The following is a 21,543-nucleotide window of genomic DNA, read 5'->3' as shown; positions in this document are numbered from 1 at the left end:
CATGTTTTAAATCAATCTGATAATGAGATTTACTGTGACCTTACAGAAATAGCATACAGAAAACCATCAAAAACAAAGCCTTCTTTATCTTCAGAGCCTGCTTTCCTTGTAGGTACCCACTGCAGCTGATGAGAGACTCTGGGAAGCTGGGGAGGTGGGTCCACAGTGAGTGAAACTGATTGTGCCTTGTCTTTCTGTCCCAAGGTTTTACTACTCTGCTCAGTAACTAAGGAGGCAAGCTGCATATGAAGAGCACGATTTCTGGGGTAGCATAAGCCTTTTGCCCTGGAGTCTTTAGCAAAGTTATCTTTTTCCTCTGTATTTCTGACTAAGTCTCTTTTGATAGAAGAATAACTGAGTCTCTTCATATTTTTTCTGTTTACCAGCATGTGTTTTACATGCTGATATTGCAAAACTATGAATCCCAGAATAAATAGATGACAGATTCTAGAGTGTATTTTAACTTAGGTCAGCTGATTACAGCAGTGTCTGTGCCCACATTAATTTCCAATCCCTTGTCTGAGCCAAAGGCATCCACTGAGATGGGGAGTATCCTACCTTTCACACAGATAACTTCAAAGGTCTAAAAGCATGAGGTTGCATTGTATTGATTATGGCAATCGTCTGCTGTAGATCAGAACTGTCACAAGTATCTTGAAGGTATGACAGTTTTCTATTTCTTTCTTGTGTGCTTACCCATAGGATGTGGATTATTCTTTCTCTCTACACAAACCAAAGATTGTCTCCCAAGTGCTGAATCAAAGCATGTCATTTAGAAAACTGTCTGGTCTTGTGCTGAAGACTGCAGCTTGGGCAGTACCCAACATCCTCTAGGTTATTTCTGGTTTAGTTGCCCTCAGTGCTAGCTAGCCATCCATATCTTATTTCTGGATTGAATCTGCGACACATCATCTACCAGATGTTTAGCAATTGTTTTCTCTGTGTTAAATTACACTTAAAGGAAGGAGGGAGTCAGACTTTTAGCACTGATGGAGCTCTGCTGAGTTTTAAGTTGGGGGAATAATTTCACGGAAGAGTGAAAAAACAAAGGAAATGATGGCTCAGCTATTTCTTTTAATGGCTGCAGGAGCCACCTGTACTTTCTCTGAATTAACTACTTCACTAAATTCCAATTTGATGATTTCAATGGTAAGTATCCTAGAAGGGAAGAAATAAAGTACAGTAAATAGTCACTTGACCTTCACTCTTCACTTTTTCATGGCAGCACACAAAATCCAACAACCTCACTCTCTCTAGTATTGCTCTTGGTTTAACATGAGATGGATAGGGGTGTGTTTCAGTGCCACATATTTTTTTATCCCATGTAGATTGCTGCAAAAGCTGAGTTCAGTATGACTGATTGTTTAAGAACAAACATGGAATGATGTTGGGAGTGAAAGTATTTTTTTTCCCTGTCAGTAGCCAAACTCTGGTCTGCCTAGGTCTTGCTCTGTTCTCTAGATGAAAATGAAAAGCTTTATCAACTTGAACCAATTGAAGCTAGTGGCTTCCGAAACTTCAGTAGCAACAGGATTCTCAACTGGTACATACTGATACAATTGAAGTTGATGTTGTAGCTGTTTGTGCCACAATTAATTCATTTTTCTAATTCCCTTTCCATGAGGAGAGGTCCCAATTGCTATGAGCAGTACTTTGGCAGCCTCTGTAATTTTTATCCACTCAGGAAACTTTAGCGGCAGAGTGGCAGGGGAACAACCTGTGAAGCCGATTGTGTAGCTGTGTCCTTCCCGTTCCTCTGACGCCTATGGGATGGGAAAAGATGTTGAAAAAGCAGCATGTTACTGAGGGATGTGATAACTTTGTTTTAGTGCATGATTTAGGTGGGGTTTCGCCTGAGATGATACTGCTTTCCTATTGCCTCTGTATTCTGCTAGTCTTATGCAAGTGGTAGAAATCTTACAGGTTTTGGCTGCAGGCGAGCGCAGCAATGCAAAATAAACTTAAGTTTTACCTTTTTCTCCTTTCAAAGATTGCAAATGAATTTCTGTAGGTAGAAGAATATCTTTGTTTTGATCAAGGTCTACTGCTGGCAAGTGATTATTCTTGCAAATGGCCTCCTCTTCTTGTACATGCATTTTAGTGGCTTCGTTTGTGAAATATCCATGCACCTATCTCTTCTAAATCTTGCTTTACAGTGCTTCTTAAAAGGGCACAACCCACCACTTTTCCTTTCCTTACTGACTTTGTTTTCCTCTATTTGTTGTGTTCTCTACATACCTGAGAGACTGGGGTTATCCCGTTCTCATATTTGTAGATAAACGATCTGAAAATGTTGAACTTTTCCACATGTTCCTTTATACCTCATGTTCTGTAGGCACATAAATGATATGTTTGCAACTGCAAATCATAAAGAAACACTTTCTATAATTTTTAATCAAGATTTAGATAGCAGATATGCCCCAATACCTTCTTCTGTCTTAGCAAGGGCTTAACCTGCACTTTTAATTTTGGAAAGACACATAAAGTGTCTGTGGCAAACTGTTGAAGTCACATTTTCAGTCTCATTCACTATTTTAAATAGCTAATTGGTTATTGTTTCAGTTCTAAAGTCTCCATTGTAAATTCTGTTGGTTTTGGAGACAATTTTGCATCTCAAGGAACTTATCCATTTTGAAAGCAAAGATGCAAAGATAACAGGGCAAGACATTCTGTAGCTTGGTTTCTCAGTGTTTTTTAACAGCATCCCCTAAAATAGAAATGCAAAACTATGTGTCCTACTTTTCCTTCACTAAAATAGATGCCTTTTGTTAATTTTAGATACAGCAGAGCAGGATATATAATTAATGATATCAAAGAATCCATATAGTATTTAACAGGGTCCTAACATCAAGGACAAAAGCCTGACAACAGCTGTACCTAATGATTTGGTTTGTAAAATGTTTTCTTTTATTTCAGGAAGTTGGATGCTTTCATCTATGATGCAGCAGTGCTGAACTACAAGGCTGGAAGAGATGAAGGCTGCAAACTCGTCACAATAGGGAGTGGATACATCTTTGCCACTACAGGCTATGGAATTGCACTTCAGAAAGGATCACCTTGGAAGAGACAAATTGATCTAGCCCTCCTTCAGTTTGTTGGAGATGGTAGGGACCAATATTTTGTCCTTTCTTTTCTTTCTCTATGTATGCACTGTGAATTCAGTTTCAGTAGCTCTGAGACTTCTACTACTCTTACAGTCTTTAGAAAAATGAAACAAATGAGTAAAATGATTTTTTGGTGCTGAGACAGGAATTCTCTTTCACTCTGTTCTAACTCACCTCACCACCAAGGGCATTTGCATCTATTTTCAGAAAGTGTTTACATATACATCATAAAGTCATGCTGGCCTCAGTGTTAGAGCTTCCCTAAATTTATTTATTTCTTTCTTAATTTTGCTTTTGAGCAGTTCCTGAGGAGTCTTTACTTGGTTATTTTTCAATGTAGCAAGGTGGGGTCAGTCTCTTTTCCCAAGTAACAAGTGATAGGATGAGAGGAAATGGCCTCAAGTTGCACCAGGGGAGGTTTAGATTGGGTATTAGGGAAAAGTTTCTTCACTGAAAGGGTTGTTGAACATTGGAGCAGGCTGCCCAGGGAAGTGACCGAATTGCCATCCCTGGAGGTATTTAACAGATGTGTAGATGTTGTACTTAGGAACACAGTTTAGTGGTGGGCTTGGCAGCACTAGGTTAACAGTTGGACTCAATGACTTCAAGGGTTTTTTCCAGCCCAAATGATTCTGTGAAGGTTTTGCTGAGTGTTTAGTTCAGTTCAGTTGGTGTGAGTGATGCCAAATCTAGGATGGATTAATTTAAGCTTCTGGTGAAAGAATGTTTACAGAATTGAAATAGAGTGACTGGTTTAACTGGATTTCAAACAGCTATTTTTCATCCTAACACTAAAATAGAAGGATTGTAGGTCCTCTTGGCACTTCTGCCTTGAGCACCTTTGGTGTATTTGTAGACAGCAATAATGACTTGAACTACATTTTGAATGTAAAAATGTTTTTTTTTGCCACAATGAAGCTTCAAGCCTTTCACGTGTGCATGCAAATAATATGCTGGTTAAAAGATGTCTGTTTATGACTAACTAAAATCCTTCTTCAGATTAGAATATAGGGTGTTTTACATGATCCGTTAGGGTTTTGTTACACAGATGCATGTGTTAACTTTTTGACAGTTCTCTGTCAGTGAAAGGAGGGTTTTACTGAAAAATAAACATGCACTTAGTGTCATCAACGGAATGCCACTGAGACTGAGAATGGCAAATTTCTGTATAATAGGACAGTTTAAATGGCAAAGTGCAGGACCTCAGCATAGCAGCCTCCTGTTCCATAAAAACCAATAGAGTAATTTTCATACTAGATACAGTGAGTGTGATAGTCTTCTAGCACATGGATTTTATTCCTATTATAATACTAAATGACTGGAAAAGATGTAATCATCACGACTGATGTATTTTATCTGATGTACCTATAGAGATACTAGTGTCATCATTATTGATCTGCTGGATTTAGAAAGGCTTATGAAAGAAACATTGCTTCCTCCTGCTAAGGAATGAAACTATCACCCATAATAGCTAGGTTTCAGACAGTTACATAGTCTTGTTTTAAACAGTTGCTAAAATCTTTGCTTTATTTTTCTATCTATCTGTGAATATTTTGTGAATAGGATATTTTTCTATTTGTGTAATACTCTTAAGTGTCAGGTGCTGTAATTCTGACCCAGAGTAGTGGAATTCTTTTCCCAATACTAAAGAAAAAAATGCTTTTGTAGCCTTAAGGAGGATCTGAGGTGTCTTTCTCGGTTGTGGGCTAACCCCTCTAGATGTTGCCAGAGCATCGCTGAGGTTTTCATTCTTTTCACCTTGCATTTTCTTCATGCTTACTCTTTCATCATTCTTGCTACTTCTCATCCAACAAAAAGAAATTAAATAACAGGGAAGGAAAATAAATTAAATAGAAGGGAAAGTATTTGAACCTATTCAAGAAAAAGCTTGTCATAATAGCAGAGGTACTGCATTTTTATGCATTGCTTTGTCTCTTACTATCAGAGAGAAAATTAAATAGATGACAGGAAAGAGGAAAAAATCTTACACTGTGAACTATGTCTTTACATAGTATATGAATGTTTTTATCTTTAACCCATTTTTAGTAGCTGAAAATAATACAAATTAATTTATTTTATACAAATATATTTATATTTTATGCAAATTTGCTTTCAAAAGTCGGTATTAAAACTCTCATGTGAATAATTTATAGACTTGCAGTAGATACAGCTGGTACCCAGGTGAATGAAACCTTGTCATGAAATGTCTGCTTCCATGTTCATCTTGCTCAGATATTATTTCAGAAGATAAGCAAAAGTTTTGAATTCACAATCCTCCTGGTTTGTTCATGGGTTTATGCCATTTTATTCAGTGCTATGTTTGTGCCTTTAGAAGGTACTCTGAACAACCCACGAATGCTAAAGCGTTCATTTTCTCCTGTAAAAGATCCTTAAATTTGTTCAGAAACTGGTGTGGGCATTATTAAAGAGAATAGCAGTTGGACATACAGAAATTATTGTAGGTATGTTTCCTTTAGTCCCAGAGGTGTTTGCTACCATGTCTCACTACACTGTGTCACAGGTTTAGATGATAATTTTCAGAGAAAAGACCCAAGCAAACAAATAGGGAGAAAAAAAAAAAAAAAAAGAAAAAAACAAACCAAACCCCCCAAAAGAATAATATTGAGGTTGAAATTTGTTCTACTGATTTACACTGCACCTGAAGTACATTGCAGGTGAACTGGAACAAAGCACCAAGAAATTAAAAGTAAAGAATGATTGCCTGGAACTAGCATGACCTGATTTTGCAATATACATCTAACTTCAGTAGTTTGATGAGTAATCTTTGTAGCTATGATCTTACATAACTTTGTTTTTGTAAATTAGAAGGGATGAACCCAGAGTTCAGACCAACATCACTTTGCTGTATCACTGAAAATCTCTTTGAAGTTATCTAGACTAAAAGCAAGCATAGGGGGAAAGCTTCATCTTAAGTTGGGGGAAAGCTTCATCTTAAAATGATACCCCTGGGAAAGCTTTAGTGGAGTCTGAATTAGGTTGTTTAAGTAAATAGGCAAACACAGATAAAGGCAGAAATACTTTTTTCACATGTACAGCCTCTGCTGAATTTATTATTCTTTCAGATTCAGCCTATAAAATAGCAAAGCACCTAATAGTTACTGAATTATTATTCAATATATGTAATAGAACATTCATCACAGAATGGGTTAATTTCCATGCATGATTATAAATCTAATGAGTTTAATAATTGTCAAAAGAAAAATGCTGATGAGTTGAACAAACACAATTTCTTGATATGAATGTTAGGTTAATAAGAGGAGAAAACCTTTAGATGATATTAGATATTTGGCTAAGACTAAGTAATTTGTTTAAAAGTATATCTGATTGCACCTAAAAAGCCCCATGATTTCAGCTGTCTCTTACATACACACAGCGATGAGATAGCCTTTTGAAATGTGCTTTAGAGCTTTCAATTTCCTCTGCATACGTCTTTCTCCTGTGATTTTTCTCATTTGATTTTTCCTTGCTTCTTCTACATCATTCTCTTATCAAGCCACTGACACACTGAAATGAAATTTTTTGCAGAATGGATAAGAACCTTTTCTCTCTTCTTTGCTGCTGTAAAACATCCAACTGCAGTATTAATGACTTGTTCATGCAGGAGCATCTATTCATACTTTCCAAAGTTGATGGCCTTGAATCCTCTGTTTACCTTGTTGGCACTGGGGAAAAAAATCAATAAGTTAAATGCAGAGGAATGTTTGAGATGCAGAGGTTTGTTTTAGGGATAACTTTAAACTTAGGCTGGGTAGTTTAAGTGTATATACATGAGTAGTATTCTGATCCTGAGGATAGCTCTTCTGGGTGGACAAATTATCCTGACAAGTAACAATTACACTGCAAAAGCAGCTGAAGTGTCAGTGAAAGGAAGCATACTACAAGACGCCAAATGTGCTTCTCTAACAAAGAAGAAAGGAGACAGAGGGAAGGAGGATGGGAAGGAGTTGCTGAAATAACCCCAAAATGTTTCATCATGTGGTCTGTGCAGGTTCACATACACAGCTCAGTTCATAGGAAATTGAGATGAATATGCCGATGCATTTGTCAGGTAGATTAATTGCTTTGGAACACTGAATCTTTTCAATATAAAGTTAGGAGTTGCTTTTTCTTGTATAAAGAATGTAAGGGAAGTGTATTACTGGTGAATTTCTGGCTTTGTACATCTTGCATTCTGTACATCCCTTCTCATTATGTGCAACAACTTCCAGTTGACAAATAACATCTGCAGTTTTGTTTAAAATAGTGGCTCATCAGGGTAATTCTCTGAAAGCACAGTGGTGGTCATGCTTCGGGTTTTTTAGCTTGCTGTGGTCACAATATGAAACTTTCATTTCATGTTTTTTAACAGAGAAATAAAAATATTTCTACTGAGATGCAAACACTGTTTCTCAATCTTCTGTTGAGAAATAGAAGCACCCAGGAGTTCAAAAGCAACTGAAACGATATGGCTGCTAAGAAGCAGCACCATCATTTTGTTTGGATTTTCCACCCACAGCCACAGGAATGTGTCAGCACAGAAATGTTGTGCACTGAACACTCACATGAAACGTGCTTTGTTTTCCTTTCTAAACCTCTGTAAAGAGCAGCTGGGCAGGCTGACATACCCAGAACCCAGCATGTTCCCCTTGCAGCTGCCAACCATGTTTTTGTGCTAGTTTGCTGTTTGGTAAGTCAGTAAAGGCTCAGGCACGCAGCCTGTGGAATGTAGTAAGTCTATAGCTGCTGGACTACCAACATTTGTGAAGGCACCCACATCCTCCAGACTTCAGTAGCAGGAACTTCTGACCAGCTGTCTGAAGGCCCAGATATTGCGGATACTCCTCTGGCTTCGGCTGCACAGTGCCATTTTAAACAGAGTGGTACTTACCTAAATATATCTTGTATAGTTCAAAAGACATTGCTTCTGAAACCTATAGCAACATGTCTTCGGGATTTGGAGCAGAATCTCTGGTGCCTTGTAGGTGAGGAGAATTTCTTTCTTTCTCTCTTTCCCCACCCCCCCCCTCCCCTTTTTTTTTTCCCCTGTTCATTTGTGAGAAAATGAGATTATTGAACTGCAAGTGACAAAGCTGCTTCCGGATTAAGAGAGTAAGAGAAGGGCTTCAGAGTGTGCAAGGGATGGAGAGGACAGTGAAGAGCCATTAGCTAGGAGGGATGCAGGAGAAATTGAAGGGAAAAAGATGTATGATAAGCAGAAATGGATAGAATCAAGGAACAGGAAAATGCTGGGTAAAGAGAACAAGTTTGGGGAGCAGTGTGAAAGTACCAGCCGGCTGGTTCTACTCATCTGAGGTATTGGTAATGTATTGTGCTACCTGCAGGTTACGAGCTCAGTTAGAATGAGGGTCTGGGGAGAGATCTGCAGGAAAAGAGGGGCAGATGGTGTAGCTGTATTAAGCCCTTAACCCTTAAAGCTGCAACCTTTAAAGCAATTAGTGACACAGAGATGTAAAGAAGAAAACTGGTTTTGGTTCAAGTTTCCATAGAGAGTCTGTTATCCCCTTCTTAATAACTTTCAGTTCTGGTTAATCTTTATGTGCTTTTAGGATGGCTTAGTACACTAAGAATTATTTTCCTGGGTGGATAATTGCTTCCCACTCCCTAGTGGTAATAGGTAGCTGTGGAAATGAGATTTGCCCCCTTACATCTGGAAGAGGAAAGCTCTTTGTTGGGGTTTTTTTTTCATATTTTAGCATAAGCCTTCCAAATCACTGTCTAGATGATAAGGAAGTGTAGCACTGTGACTCACTTGGCTGTTAAAGACCAAGAAGGAAATACATATGTGATTATAAGGACATATTTTCAGTGCATGCTGCTCAGGCAGAATACACCCACAATCCCAGTGATTTTCTGTTTATATTTAGTGTCCTCCTCAAGTAGTGGGTGGAACAAATGTGACTGAAGAGTGTGAGTGTATAAGTGGAGGGTGTTTCTGTAGCTGAACAAGAGTTAGAGGGATTGTAATATTGAAAGTCATGCTTAGCAGTTCTGATAATTCATCCTTAGCTAATGGGGACATGCGAAGTGCAGTCATTAGCTCACAAGAAGTTTACTGCTGTCAGTCATCTGTGTTCCTCGTGCTATTTTTACAGGGGGAAATAACTCAGAAAATAAGAGAGATTCTTTGGGGGGATCCAGTGAATTCCAAAAGTTGCTGTGCCTTATATAATCTCTTCCATGAAACATGCTGGATGGATCACAGAACTAGGTCAAACTGATGAGCTTATTGAACCAAATGTACATCAACTCTTTTGGCTTCTGACGCCGTTATTCAGTAAAAACCCTCTCATGTTAGGGTTCAAGTGATGGGGTGCTACCTTCCTTGTCCATCACTCAGTGGGAGTTCTCACCAGATTAAGTGTGAAACAGTGTCCCCAGATCTGAAAACTACCATTTGTCCAGTCTGAGTGAGCAGATGTTTCTGCTAGTGCAGCCACCGTCTTTGAAGATGATGCCCTACATCTGACCATTGTGAAAGTCTATATTTAACCCTTTTATTCAAGATCTGTAACTAGTATATCTCAATTTTCTTTATTTGCATGCTGGCTCCTGAGGCTGAAACTCAGGCTGCACAAGAGTCACCACCCCTTATACTGTCAATACCAGCCTGTTTCTTTTTGCACCTTCTGTTCTCACATGCATTGTGATCTCCAGCTGGGTTGGCCTCCGCCTGCCCTACACCTGATACAGGGCCAGGGCATGTGCTGAGGTCTGTCATACTTAACCAACAGAGCAAGAAAGATGTCAGGCTGCAGCTCGGCTTTTTCCACTTGGACAGAGCATCCTTTCCTTGCTTGATATAGACATGCTCTGGCAGAACAGGCAGACCACACTTAGCTAGAGGTGGTTGTGGTGTGTGACAACACAGGGGAGAATTAACATTTCTAGACAACTCCCATTCATGGAAGGCAGTGTTTTTCAGTCACAAGAGGGTGGCTCTCCATGCAGCTGCAGTTGGCTGGTACGCTAGATACAGGATGCGACATTGGCACAGGCATGTCCAGCACTAGAGGTTTCCACAGCTCAGGGGGTTGCAGTGCCTTTGTGCAGTCGATCTCACTGTGTAAACCCTATCTCTCATCCACACTCAAGACAGCAGTAGCACATTTTAGAAATGCCACTGCCAGAGAAACCCCCTTTAGATTACTTTTTCCTCAGTTTGTTTAGGTTTGCTGTTTCTCTTATGTTCTGTTGGCACCTTGTGCCAGGCTTTGGTTTGCAATAAGGTGAAAGGAGCAGGCTGGCCCTGAAGTTTTCAACTGCAGACAGCACATGAAGCGTTAAAAGTCTTTTTTTGGATTCATAAAGGGCAGATAAAATAGATTTCTTCTCCCTCTATGTGTGAGAATAATCTAAATAGGTTAAAATTAAGGTAAGAACATGATGAGACTACCCCTCCAGAGTTTCTAAGGAAGTAGTTGAAGCAGCCTGTGAGCCATCAGCGATTATCCCTAGGAACCTGTTTTTAACACACATGGTTAAGGTAGAGCAGAAAAAACACCTGTCTGTTAAAAAAGAAAAATAAGAGCTCAGTGAATTATAGACTTCAGTGATTCTAAAAATATTAAAACAATTAATTAGCTATTTAATTTGATCATTGGAAGATAAGAAAATCAAATTTTAAAAGTCAATTTTCCAGTTATAAATCTTGTAAAATTAATGTAATTACTCATCTGGCAGGATAACTGTTCTTGCAGAGTGTGTAGATAGATACATGAAATAGAGGTAAATAGTAAATTCTTCACAAGGATCATTTCTGTTTCTTTTTCTACTTAGTCAATGTTTTGATTGTAATCTCTGTTTGTATTTTTGTAGCTCATTCTTCCCTCACATAACTATTATTGGTTTCTTGATAGACATTTCTCACATGTGGAGCTAATTCTAAAGTCCTATCTCTGACCATTATTTCTTCAATTCCCCTCCATCAGACACTCTGTCCAGACTTCTGCTGGTGGTGTTTCCTTGGGGCTGGCTGAAAGCAGCACACCTTTTGAAACCAGTGTCTAAAACTTCTGACTGCTATTCCGGACTGTCATGAGTCTGTGCTTAATCTAGTTGTATCACACTGAAACCCAGCCCAGGCTTGGCTTACTTCGTAGAATCCCAGACTGGTTTGCGTTGAAGGGACCTTAAAGCTCATCCAGTTCCAACCTCCTGCCACAGGCAGGGACACCTTCCACTAGACCAGGTTGCTGTCCAATCTGACTAATCTCACACTAGACCAAGCCCTGTCTAATCTGGCCTTGAACACTGCCGGGGATGGGGCAGCCACAGTTTCTCTGGGCAACCTGTGCCAGGGCCTCACCACTCTCACAGGGAAGAACATCTGCCTAAGATCTAATATAAGTCTCCTCTCTGTAAGCTTAAAGCCATTCCCCCCTTCATCCTGCCACTGCATGCGCTTGTAAAAAGTCCCTCTATTTCCCAAGTGTGAAGATCAAAGGAAGTAAATCATGGGCTTTGTTTTGATTTTGGGGTGTTTTTCACTTCAGGATGAAGTGTGACCCACAGCTGTACTGGCTGGCACTGTGCTTTTTGGTGCTTGTCAGCAGCTGTGGGGAGGAGAAGACTAAAAGCTCTTTGGCTGTGGCCTTGGAGAATGGAGTGAAGGCACTGCCAGGCACACAGCACTTCTGATGCTTGTTACTAACCAGCTGTCAATGTGTGTTCTTGATTTTGCCATCAGGAGGATACAGGGTTAGATTCTCCATTTCTGTCACTTTTCCCCATTCTATGACTTTATGTGGGTTTGGGCATTCTCTTTATTATAAATAACATAATTGTCAGTATTCATGCATTTTCCTGGATGCATACGTAGAAGTAGAGGGGAAAAAAAAGAACTGAGAAAACAAAATAACATCAGTGAAATGACCCCTAAGTTAGACATGTCAGTGTCTCATGGCTGGCCCATTACTTGGTGATGCCTCTTTCAGGAAGGTGGTTTAATGAGCAAAGCTCAGAGCCAAGGGAGGGTGCCAAACCCATACAAGATCCGGGGCCTGGGAAATGAAGGGAATCTTGGGATACCAGTAACCCCCCTAAAAGAACCTGGGGGAGCTGACTATCTCCAGGAGACAATGACAGAGACTGCAAAAGGCCAGCATGTTTTTCAGCTCTGAGAAAATGGTTGCAGGGACTGATGACCCCACAGCCCGCAAAAACTGCTAAGGGCTACGCTGAGGAAAAGCATGTAAGTCTACCCTTTGATCTGTATATTTTCAGTGTCTGGATAATGATGTTTTAATGTGGAGAAATCGTCCAGGGGACACACTGGACAGTTTATCACTCCTTCCCATAACGATAAAGTGTGCAGTACACTAGAGGTGTTGCACTGAAATGTAGAAAGAAAGGCACTGCTGGGATATTCAGTCAGAATGTCCAACTAGCATGTTTTGGTGCAAATAGCAGTCAAGAGCCAAAAGCATCACAGCCACAGGAAAACACTAAAGAGAAATACAAAGAGATCTAAGTACTCTACTTCCCCCTCTACTCTGCCCTGGTCCCCCTCTACTCTGCCCTGGTGAGACCGCATCTGGAATATTGTGTTCAGTTCTGGGCCCCTCAGTTCAAGAAGGACAGGGACCTGCTGGAGAGAGTCCAGCGCAGGGCAACTAAGATGATTAAGGGAGTGGAGCATCTCCCTTATGAGGAAAGGCTGAGGGAGCTGGGTCTCTATAGTTTGGAGGAGACTGAGGGGTGACCTTATTAGTGTATATAAATATATAAAAGGGGAGTGTCACGAGGATGGAGCCAGGCTCTTCTCAGTGGCAAACAATGATAGGACAAGGGGTAATGGGTACAAACTGGCACACAAGAGGTTCCACTTAAACTTGAGAAGAAACTTCTTCTCAGTGAGGGTGACGGAACACTGGAACAGGCTGCCCAGGGAGGTTGTGGAGTCTCCTTCTCTGGAGACATTCAAAACCCGCCTGGACACATTCCTGTGTAACCTTATCTAGGTGTTCCTGCTCTGGCAGGGGGATTGGACTAGATGATCTTTTGAGGTCCTTTCCAATCTCTAACATACTGTGATACTGTGATACTGTTTGAGCTGCAACCTAAATCTGTTGTGTAAATAGTATGGAATTACTGCTGGGAGCACCAGAAGTTTGCGGTTTATTAGAGAAGACCATTCTGGGTTTGAGTGAATAGTGCAGAGGCTCAGCACTGCTTGAACTACTTGTTTATAATGATTCTTACACTATGAATGAAGCAGTCCAAAACGACTTGGGTATTCAAAAAAAAAAAAGTCCTGAACTGAAGTTTAATCTAGCCTCAAAGTTCAGTGCTTTCAGTTCCAACTCCAGGCCAAGTTTGGAAGTGGCTGATTTTTACAAGGAATTAATTGATATGACTGTTAAAAAATTCCTCATAGCTGAGGATTTGGTAATAAAAATGTTTTGACTTCTATAAATATATTGGGTAAAATGGAATGGGCAGGAAAAGCAACAAATAGATGGAGCATTTTTGCCATTTTTTCTGTGTTTCTGTGTGTATACACACACACGTATACAAATACAGAGCATAAATAGTAACTGATTTATATAGACCAGAATTAGCAGCCTAATTTTTCCATTCCCAGATAATATAATTTCATAAATATGATAATCCAACGATTCAAAGTGCTTTGAAATCTGCAAAATAATTTATCACTTTTAGGTATTAATTAACAGTGATTTCTGTCATTGTCAGATAGAAGGGAAGGGCTATTGTAACAGCAGGATCTGTGAGACTTTGGATGCTTTGTTCTTTGTTCTTTCTAGCTTGCCAGGGCACTGTCATTTATCTCGACTCAGAACAAGTTTGGTTGTTTTGTTTAGTGATGTTTTTGGAAAGGTTAGTGGATTATCAATAGTTACTTTAGATATACATGCCAAAGAGAAAAGCGGGCAGAGGAAACAGTAATAAAAGAGAGGTTTGAATTGCTTCATGAATTTTGTTATGAGTTGTAAAAGGGCACAGCAGTCAAATCAAAATGATGTTTGACAATCATGGGAGATGTGGATTTTCCTGTGGGAAGTAATGAGGGCTGACTGTCAGAGCATCAGCTACTAATACACAAAGCAGAAACCTTGCTCTCTTGTTGGACTCGGGTTCTTTTCTGTAGCCTCTGTGAGTTTTGTTAGACCCAGCTATCTATGTGGTGATAGTGTGCAATATCTATACTGTTACAGTTCATATTTATTATCACTATGTTCTGGATTAAAAGACTTTTAAAGATTCATTAGGATTGACTTTCTTCTTTGGGGATGCTCTTAGGTATTTTGAAGATTGAGCACTGTAATTTGGGAGAAGATACACTGTCTTTTTCAGATGTAGAGGTTCAATTCATGCTTCAAGCACAAAACTAAACTTAGAATTAACTAGGAACAGAATAATCTCTCTTACAAATTTGTGAAATGCCTTTGCTAAAGTGCCTCAGTACTTATCCTTCCTACTTCAATTTTTCCTTCACATTCTATGAGAAGCAATTTATCCATCACAGTCTTGTGCTCCACTTTCAACTCACACATCCAAATTATCTGTGGGCTGCAGCTTTCCTAGTGCCCTGGCACTCTATCCTGCAGAATGGTCTTGCACAGCAAGTCATTGATCTTCTAGTCTAGCTTGAAGGTAGCTGGGGGTTGGAACTAGAAGATCTTAAGGTCCTTTCCAACCCCAATCATTCTATGATTATATGAAATGCCAGTACCACTTCTAGCCTCTTTTTTTTTTTTTTTTTCCCTGATCTTTACTCAAATGACGCATGGATTGTAATACTGGAAATGCATTCTCTAATCACTGGATAAGGATTAGGGACCTGTAGCATGGTAATTCTTCCCCCCAGCTGAAACCATGTCCTAAGCAAGGAAACACCAAGGCAGCCAATTCTGTACTTTCTGGTTCTCAGTATTGCCTGCCATATTTTCTAGAAACAGTGAAGTATGTGTCAGCAAAAATAATAACAAAGTTACTCAGCTAGCTATATTCCTAAGAGGGTAAGAAGGCACATATGCACATGCAGTGCTTCAGTAAGAACAACGCTAAACATCTGAAAATTAATATATCATGCAATATAAGAAACAATTTGGCAGGGACAGTTACAGTTTCTTGTACACCTCTGTCCGTGTTGGCAGTAGCAACCGCTGAGTGACACTGTCCTTCATCTGAGGCCAGATCTCATCAGTGAAATTTGGATTCTGAGTCTAAGAACATGCAACAGAGGGAGACAGCGGATCTGCTTCCTTAGCTTTGAGCAAGTGAAGTGTTTGAATGGTAGTAAGAATGTGGCATAGCCGGAAACAGAACCCAGGGATGCTCTGTTTCAGGCACGTGATTCTACGGTTTTGTTTTGTGCTACTGCCCAGCAGCAAAAGGACAGAGGAGACTGTAAGAAGCAGCCTAGGTGATCAAGAGGGGCAGGCAGGAGCAGAGGGCACCACAAGAGAGGAGGCTGAGAGTATGTGATGTGGGAAGGGTTTGCAGTTACAGCACCATCCAGGTCTCTGGGGGAAAATAGAAAATGAAGAGAAAGCCAGGAGAAGAATTGCGTTGGAAAGATCCTGCTAGTTACAACAAAAATTAAAAAAAGAAACTTAAATAAGAAAAGGGGCATACTGTATTCCTGCAAGTATCCAGGCATTAAGTGACAGTTACATTTCTATCATACACCACAGACTTTGTTAATACTGTATCATATACGACTCTTTTTCCTCACTTGCTGCATGTGCTGTATGGGTAAAGCTAGGCAGGCTTTCCATTTCCAGTGTAACAGAACTTCAGACACAGTGCTATGGGTGATTTTACATCCAGTTTCGGTGACTGTCATTGCTTTGCCATAAATAAATGTATTATGGGGAAGAAACCAGAAAGTTTTGATAAATAATACCTTCTCTTTCTCAAGTGATTGTAGATCAGAAAGTGGTTTCAAACTGCAAGCCCAAATCAGTTCACCTGGTACTGAACTGCAGCCAGCTATGACATGAAATGTGACTGATGGTGACTGCAGTGCTGGCCTGGTGCAGAACCCAGGAACAGCCACCCGAGGCCTGGCTGCTGCTGCTCAGCCTCAGTTTTTAAACATGCCATTCAGTCTTTGTTTCTTGGATAGTCTGTCTTTCAACACCCAAAAACATCTTCTTAGGCTGGGAAGCTATAAAGTAAAAATATGGAAGGCATAAGAGAACACAAAGGATATGGATTAAGGTTGGACTCTGAAGTACACACATGGTCTTACTACTGGCCGGACCTGCAGATGGGAGCAGCTCTGGTGGCGCATATTGGACTGGGATGGGAGGAGCTTCCTGGATCTGAGTGTGCATCAAATGCAGCTCTCATGGGTGGGGTGGAGGAAATCCCTGGGACACGAACCCTCCAGCTCCACTCTCTGTAAGAAATGATACTAGTTACAGCAAGCAGAAGAAAGTTTTACCCAAACCACAGGTCCTGCTTCGTAGAGCAGCCAGCTTCCCACATAATTTATGAAATCTGAGGACATCTGAAACTATGGTGTTGTGAGTTGAAATCTGCTATATTAGCAAATCCTTAGTAGATAAGACTAAAGCTCTCCATAAATGAGGCACTAAATGGTGATGTACTTTCAAACTTGCAAAGACTTCTGAATACTGTGAGCAGTAGTTTTTGCATTCTAACTGGTTTGACTCCTTGCTTTCCCTAGGGGAAATGGAAGAGTTAGAAACCCTGTGGCTGACTGGTATCTGCCACAACGAGAAGAATGAAGTCATGAGCAGCCAGCTGGACATCGACAACATGGCAGGAGTGTTTTACATGCTTGCAGCAGCCATGGCACTCAGTTTAATAACCTTTGTCTGGGAGCACTTATTTTACTGGAAACTTAGATTTTGCTTCACTGGAGTCTGCTCAGATAGGCCGGGATTGTTGTTCTCAATCAGCAGGGTTAGTATTGCTTTAGTTTTCCCCCTTCAGGCAACAGACAGAATAAAAACTACCTCCCTAAAACATTGTCTTTTATTTTATTCCCATTTGGACATTTGAAATACACGTTAGAGCATCAATGGGATGCTCTGGATTTGTCAACAGGCTTACGATATACTTGCACTCCATGGGAAGCCTTTTCTCCATTGGTTTATTCTAGGGTATGAACTATCATATGCCAGGATAATCAATAATCATATGCTGAAAACAAATATATGCAGGGGAAGTTCTGATGAAGAAATGGTAGAGCTGCTCAGATGCAGGAAATGGATTAATTTCCCCCAAAAAAATCTAACTGCTATATTGATGACAGACATCAGCTCTCATTTTTGTGCATTTCTTAAACAAGTGGATTTTAAGAGATAAAAATATACTGGGATATTTTTATATACTTTTCTTGATAGCAAATATGATAAACCATATGAGGTCAAACACAAGTGTCATTTATGTTTGATTAGGCACTAAGAAAGTGTCTAACCAATAATAAATGATAACTTTACCAAACCCGAAGTGCATTTATATATCCAAATAACTGATACCTATTGTAAAATAAATGTGCTTGTTCTTACATTCTTTACAAATTAGTTGGGGTTTGTCTTTTTTTAACATAATGCTTTCATTATGTAATTGATTTTGCTGGATTTTTTTATATAGCTGAGGAGAATAGAAAATGATACTAAAATGCCTAACTGCTTTAAAATGTGCTGAAATTACCCTGTTAAGTAAATTGGACTGTATTGGAACTGCATTAAAAATACTCTGCTCTACTCTCTTGGGCATTGTCTAGAGAAGCATATGCACTTTAACCTCCACATTTTACATTTGAACTTTATACTTTTGGCCTTTTACATAAGAAATTCTCCTAATCAATGTGCGGGTGTGGAGGGGTAGGGGGAAGTACTCGTTTCAAGGGCAAATGTCTGAGAGTTGCAAGTACACAGGGTTGGAAATGTCAACTGAGTTCACGAGAGTGACCCAAAAGGTTGGAATTAAAAGATGGCTTCAACTTTTTGCTCAAAATGAACTCAAATTCAGGGTTTAGAGCTGAGTTGGGTTTTTTTTCATATGTACTGGGATAGGAAGCAGAAAAGCTAAAATACAATGGCTAGAAACCTTTTTATTTCAGTGACAGTGAAGAGTATCTTAACTTCAAAGGAAATAGCCTCACTGCAGGCTTTTCTAGAGGGGTAGCTTAATCACTGGTTTAAAATAGTAGTGTTTCCGTTACTGAAAGTTAGTTACATTTTGTGATGAGACCAGGGAACCTTTTGGGGTTCCTTCTAATCCTGTTTTCTGGAATAAGTAGGGAGGCCAACATTGGCCACTGGTATTGAAATACTGGTAGTTTTTCTCCTTTAAAGTTCCAACAGATATGGCAGAAATCATTCTTTCATATCAGTGTAAGTAAATGATGAAAGGATAGATATGTGCTTTAATCTTTCCAGTCATTAGATAAGCAATGTTTAATTTATTTTTATTGCTAATTAAAAATAGAATGGAAGTATTTAAAATGTACACCTAGTGATTCTATTTGTTTCGAATTATTCATATTACAGGGTATTTACAGCTGCATTCATGGAGTACACATTGAAGAAAAGAAGAAGTCTCCTGACTTTTCTTTGACTAATTCCCAAACCAACATGTTAAAACTACTGCGATCAGCGAAAAATATGACCAATATGAACCCTTCAAGAATTAACTCCCCCAAAAGAACAGCTGATTTTATTCAGAGGGGTTCCTTGATTATGGACATGGTCATGGATAAGGGAAACTTGATATTTTCTGATAACAGATCCTTTCAGACAAAGGACAACATTTTTGGTGACAACATAAGTGAACTGCAGACACTTCCTGGCAATCGACACAAGGACAATCTTAACAACTATGTTTTCCAAGGTCAGCATCCTCTCACACTGAATGAATCCAATCCAAACACAGTAGAGGTTGCAGTAACAACAGAAGCGAAAGCAAACTCCAGACCTAGGCAGCTCTGGAGGAAATCTGTTGAATCTTTACGTCAAGAATCTGTACGTCAGAGCCAAGGTTCCCAGAGAGAAGACGGGTCAGATGAAACCAGGCAGCTTTCAGTGAAAAGCCAAAGATACCTTCCAGAAGAGATCATCCATTCAGATGTATCAGAGACATCAAGCCGAGCTACTTGCCATGTGGAACCCGAAAACAACAACAAGCACCACAAAACCAAGGACAATTTTAAAAAGAGGACAGTAGCATCAAAATACCCGAAAGACTGTAGTGAAGTGGAACTAACATATCTGAAAACCAAACAGAGCTCTCCACGGGATAAAATCTACACAATTGATGCTGACAAGGAGCCAGGATTCTGCTTGGACACACCTCAGTACATCGAAAACATTGTCCTTCCAGAAACTATAGAGCTTCCTGATGTTTATCAAGATCACAATGACAACTACAGGAAAGCTGAACTTGCTAACAGGACTCCCTCGCACAATGAAGACAGTCTTCCAAATAATGACCAGTATAAACTTTATGCAAAGCACTACACTTTAAAAGATAAAAATGCTTCCCTAGGTGACATGAATGATAGATATAGACAGAATTCCACCCACTGCAGGAGCTGTCTTTCCAATCTGCCCACTTATGCAGGACACTATTCGACCAGATCTCCTTATAAATGTGACGCGTGCTTGCGGATGGGGAACCTCTATGATATTGAAGAAGATCAGATGCTGCAGGATACAACAAACTTATCACTTCCTGAAGAAATATATCAGCATAGTTGGTCACAAAACAATGCCCTGCAATATCATAAAAAAAACAAGTTGAGGATTAGCAGGCAACATTCTTTTGATAATATTGCTGATAAGTCCAGGGAAATTGATTTTGGAAGACCTCCTCGTAGTATAAGCTTGAAAGAAAGAGAGAAATTTCTACAAAGTAGTCCATATGCAAGCATGTTTAGTGTTCCCTCAAGCAAACTGTTGAGCAACAAGGCCTCACTTTTAACTCATGCTCTGGAGGACAGTAAGCGGAGCAAGTCCCTGTATCCTGTTCACTCAGATGATAATCCCTTTCTGCACTCGTATCGTGATGACCAGCACTTATCTCTTAGGCGAAGTCCAGCTGATCTTTATAAACATTCATTACCAACAAGAGGAAGAAATGATAATTATTTAAGGTCATCCATAAAATCTACAGATTCTTACTGTTCCAGGGATGGTCGGATCCATAATGACATGTACATTTCAGAGCATGTTTTGCCTTATGTTGCAAATAGGAATAGCTTGTACTCAACTCCAAGGGTTTTTAATTCCTGTAGCAATAGACGTGTGTATAAGAAAAGGCCTAGCCTTGAATCAGATGTTTAAATTTTCCATGAACACTTTATTTATAGGGGAAAAATAGTTGCCACCATCATAGAGGGAGAATTTATCCTTTAACATTATCCTGATATGGTAAATGATACATAAACCTCTCTCTTTCCCAATGTACTTCTGTACATGAATAAGTAAACTAGTATGCTCTTACCCATCCTTTTAAAATATATCTTGTTGAAAAAGATTTAAAAAATAGCCATTTATGTATGCTTTATATATAAATGGCAAGCTTTACTGAAATAGCCCCAATATATGTTGGCAACTATGCTGTTTTGTATCTAATTATTTTACTATTTTGGTTATTATTCTAATTTATGTTGCTAAGTATCATTCAATGTACTTTTGTCCTTAGCAATGTTTAATGATTTTCTAGTACTGGGTAAGCAATATGGTATGCATGTAGTATGACACAGACAAAAAGAATTAGGAATGGATTTGCACAGAGTCAAAAATAAGACTCTAAAAGAGAACAGAAAGCTAGACTTTCAAAAATATATTTGAGCTTCATAAAAATTTTTAAAGCCAAATAATATACATAAAAAAAACCCCCAACAAATAAACTCCAAACCCCAGGACCTTAATAAATGAAGTGCAGTGTTTTAGCACAAGATTAGTATCTTTATTCTACTGACAGAAAACAAATGGGAAGGTGGCAGGCCCCAACATGTGAACTGCTGTGAACCAAAAGGAAGCCCCATGGATATCGGTTAATATTAATGTACAAATGCTTTTCTTCTATTGCACATGCACTTATCATTGCAAACTAAGTTCATTGAAAACTCTGCAGTCATCTTGTCAGAAATTTCACAGCTGCCTAATCCAGAGTATATATTTTTAGATACCACTATATGGCACTTCCTAAGGGACTGTGGACTTTATTAGTAACCTTGAGGCCTAATATGTACCTAAGTTTGCATTTGTCCCTTCCTGGTGATTACTCAGGGCTGTATAGTATTTCTTTTATTCCTTCTCTTCCCAAATCAAATCCCGACCCACTGTAGTTCTTTGTTCATAGTGTGTTAGTGACATCTAATTAACTATGTTAATAGCTGTTAATACAGTATCAAACACCGACAGCCATACAGTCAGTGTGATCAGTGAGGAGCACGATACCATTTATTTGCACA

The 21,543-nt window shown here is 39.4% G+C and overlaps 1 protein-coding gene across 1 annotated transcript in view; it reads left to right on the top strand.

Moving 5' to 3' along the window:
• GRIN2A (glutamate ionotropic receptor NMDA type subunit 2A) overlaps positions 1–20,407 on the top strand; it is a gene marked incomplete at both ends in the record, with an annotated part of 179,307 nt that extends 158,900 nt beyond the window's left edge. The window contains 3 exons of the mRNA XM_080618947.1: positions 2,917–3,104; positions 16,783–17,021; positions 18,617–20,407. Of these exons, the coding sequence (XP_080475073.1) occupies positions 2,917–3,104; positions 16,783–17,021; positions 18,617–20,407 (2,218 nt within the window). The remainder of the gene's footprint in view (positions 1–2,916; positions 3,105–16,782; positions 17,022–18,616) is intronic.
• Between the last annotated feature and the right edge of the window lie 1,136 nt (positions 20,408–21,543).

The sequence above is a fragment of the Psittacula echo genome (assembly GCF_963264785.1).
Source record: "Psittacula echo genome assembly, chromosome: 5".
Taxonomy (NCBI): Eukaryota; Metazoa; Chordata; class Aves; order Psittaciformes; family Psittacidae; genus Psittacula; species Psittacula echo.
Note: the sequence above shows the minus strand (reverse complement) of the source record. Positions and strands in the feature narration are given on the sequence as shown.